This window comes from Mandrillus leucophaeus, unplaced genomic scaffold (genome assembly GCF_000951045.1).
Source record: "Mandrillus leucophaeus isolate KB7577 unplaced genomic scaffold, Mleu.le_1.0 Scaffold286, whole genome shotgun sequence".
NCBI lineage: Eukaryota > Metazoa > Chordata > Mammalia > Primates > Cercopithecidae > Mandrillus > Mandrillus leucophaeus.
Window position 1 is genome coordinate 870178 of NW_012102987.1, and position 1806 is coordinate 871983.

Sequence of the window (1806 nt, forward strand, 5' to 3'; positions counted from 1 at the left end):
AAATTCTTTTGATGGTGACATTCTTTAAGATCTTTATATCCCTTCTCCGATCCCCTCCACTCCCACCCCTTGGCCAACATGAGGGGTGTAAGGATTTGGGCTTCCCCGTATCTACTCTTCATACAGTAGTCTATTATCAATAGACTATATTGTCAGTTAAAATCATTTAAGCATTTTATGGCTATAATCTCTATATATTATTAGACTTTTGAAGCAATTTTTTTTTTTTTTGGAGACAAGGTCTTGCTCTGTCACCCACGCTGGAGTGCAGTGGCGCAATCTTGGCTCACTGCAGCCTCAACCTTCCAGGCTGAAGTGATCCTCCCACCTCAGCCTCCCAAGCAGCTGGGACCACAAGTGCTGCACACCACCACGCCTGACTAATTTTTTGTAGAGATGGGGTTTTGCCGTATTGCCCAGACTGCTCTCCAACCCCTGAGATCAAGCAGTCTGCCCACCTCAACCCCTCAAAGTGCTGGGAATACAGCCGTGAGCCACTATGCCTGGTTGAAGCAAATTTTTTAAAAAAGTATTTTTTTCATTGAGCTATAATTTACATATCATAATGTGCACCCATTTAAAGTGTACAATTTAGTGATTTTAAGTATATTCATTAAATTGGCGAACCACCACCACTTCTAATTTCAGAACATTGTTTGCCACCTCTAAAGGAAACCCAGCACTCATTTAGCCATCACTTCATGTTCACTCTGCTCCCAGTCCCTGGTGACCACTCATCTACTTTCCGTCTCTGTGGATTTTGGAGCAAATAAATCTAATGTTATTTATTTTATTAGATGGGTATTTTCTGTAGAAAGAATTTACAAGTAAACTGGTGGACTTGTAGAATCTTTGTTTTAAAGGTTGGTTATGCTAAACTCTGAAGCAACTCTCCAACTATCAGCACTGGAAAGTAGTAAACTTTATCTGGCTAGATTTTTGTTTTATTAGTAAAATGTGAAAAGAACTGAATTCCAGAAGCGCTATAATCCTAAGTATAGAATGTCTTCTAAAGGTTAAAACATTCTGGATTTAACTTTTTATTTACATGTTATGTTGATCAGTTTTCTCCTCTTACAGAAGTAAAACTGTATTGTTTCCTTACATAAAACCAGTGTTTATGAAATATGAATAAACTAAGTTTTTAGGAAAAAAGGAGCCCTGGAATAACGAATATCTGTTCTTTTCTTTTTCTTTGCGATTCCCCAGACACATAGTGGATCTGTATGGCGTGTGACATGGGCCCATCCTGAATTTGGACAGGTTTTGGCTTCCTGTTCTTTTGACCGAACAGCTGCTGTATGGGAAGAAATAGTAGGAGAATCAAATGATAAACTGCGAGGACAGAGCCACTGGGTGAGACATTTGTTGGTATTCTGGGGACTGGGAAGACATGAGCAGCCAAGGAGCACTAGTCCCAAGGCAACCTCAGATAATTGGTAAAATGTCACCACTCCCCTCTATTTTTACCAGTTCTAAAGTTCTTCCTTCCATGTTTTTTTCTTTCTTGTTTATTTCATTTTAACTTGGGTCTGAAGCAATACTTAGGAGCATCATTGCATTGCTTATAACTTTTATGATGAATCCAGAATATTTGCATTGTATTTGATTTTACCTATTAATAGTCGTATATGATTTTTAAGTATTCTGGCTCACTGCAATCTCAAACTCCTGGCCCTACCTCAGCTTCCTGAGTTGCTGAGATTATAGACGTGAGCCACTGTGCCTAACTCTAAAATCTTTTTGTTTTTTAACCTTAAACTCTTAAGGGTTAATACAATTTTTTTTTTTTTTTTGAGACGGAGG

The 1806-nt window shown here is 38.5% G+C and overlaps 1 protein-coding gene across 1 annotated transcript in view; it reads left to right on the forward strand.

Moving 5' to 3' along the window:
* SEH1L (SEH1-like (S. cerevisiae)) overlaps window positions 1-1806 on the forward strand; it is a 55664-nt gene that overhangs the window by 15723 nt on the left and 38135 nt on the right. The window contains exon 3 of the mRNA XM_011985551.1: window positions 1210-1356. Coding sequence (XP_011840941.1) covers window positions 1210-1356 — 147 coding nt within the window. The remainder of the gene's footprint in view (window positions 1-1209; window positions 1357-1806) is intronic.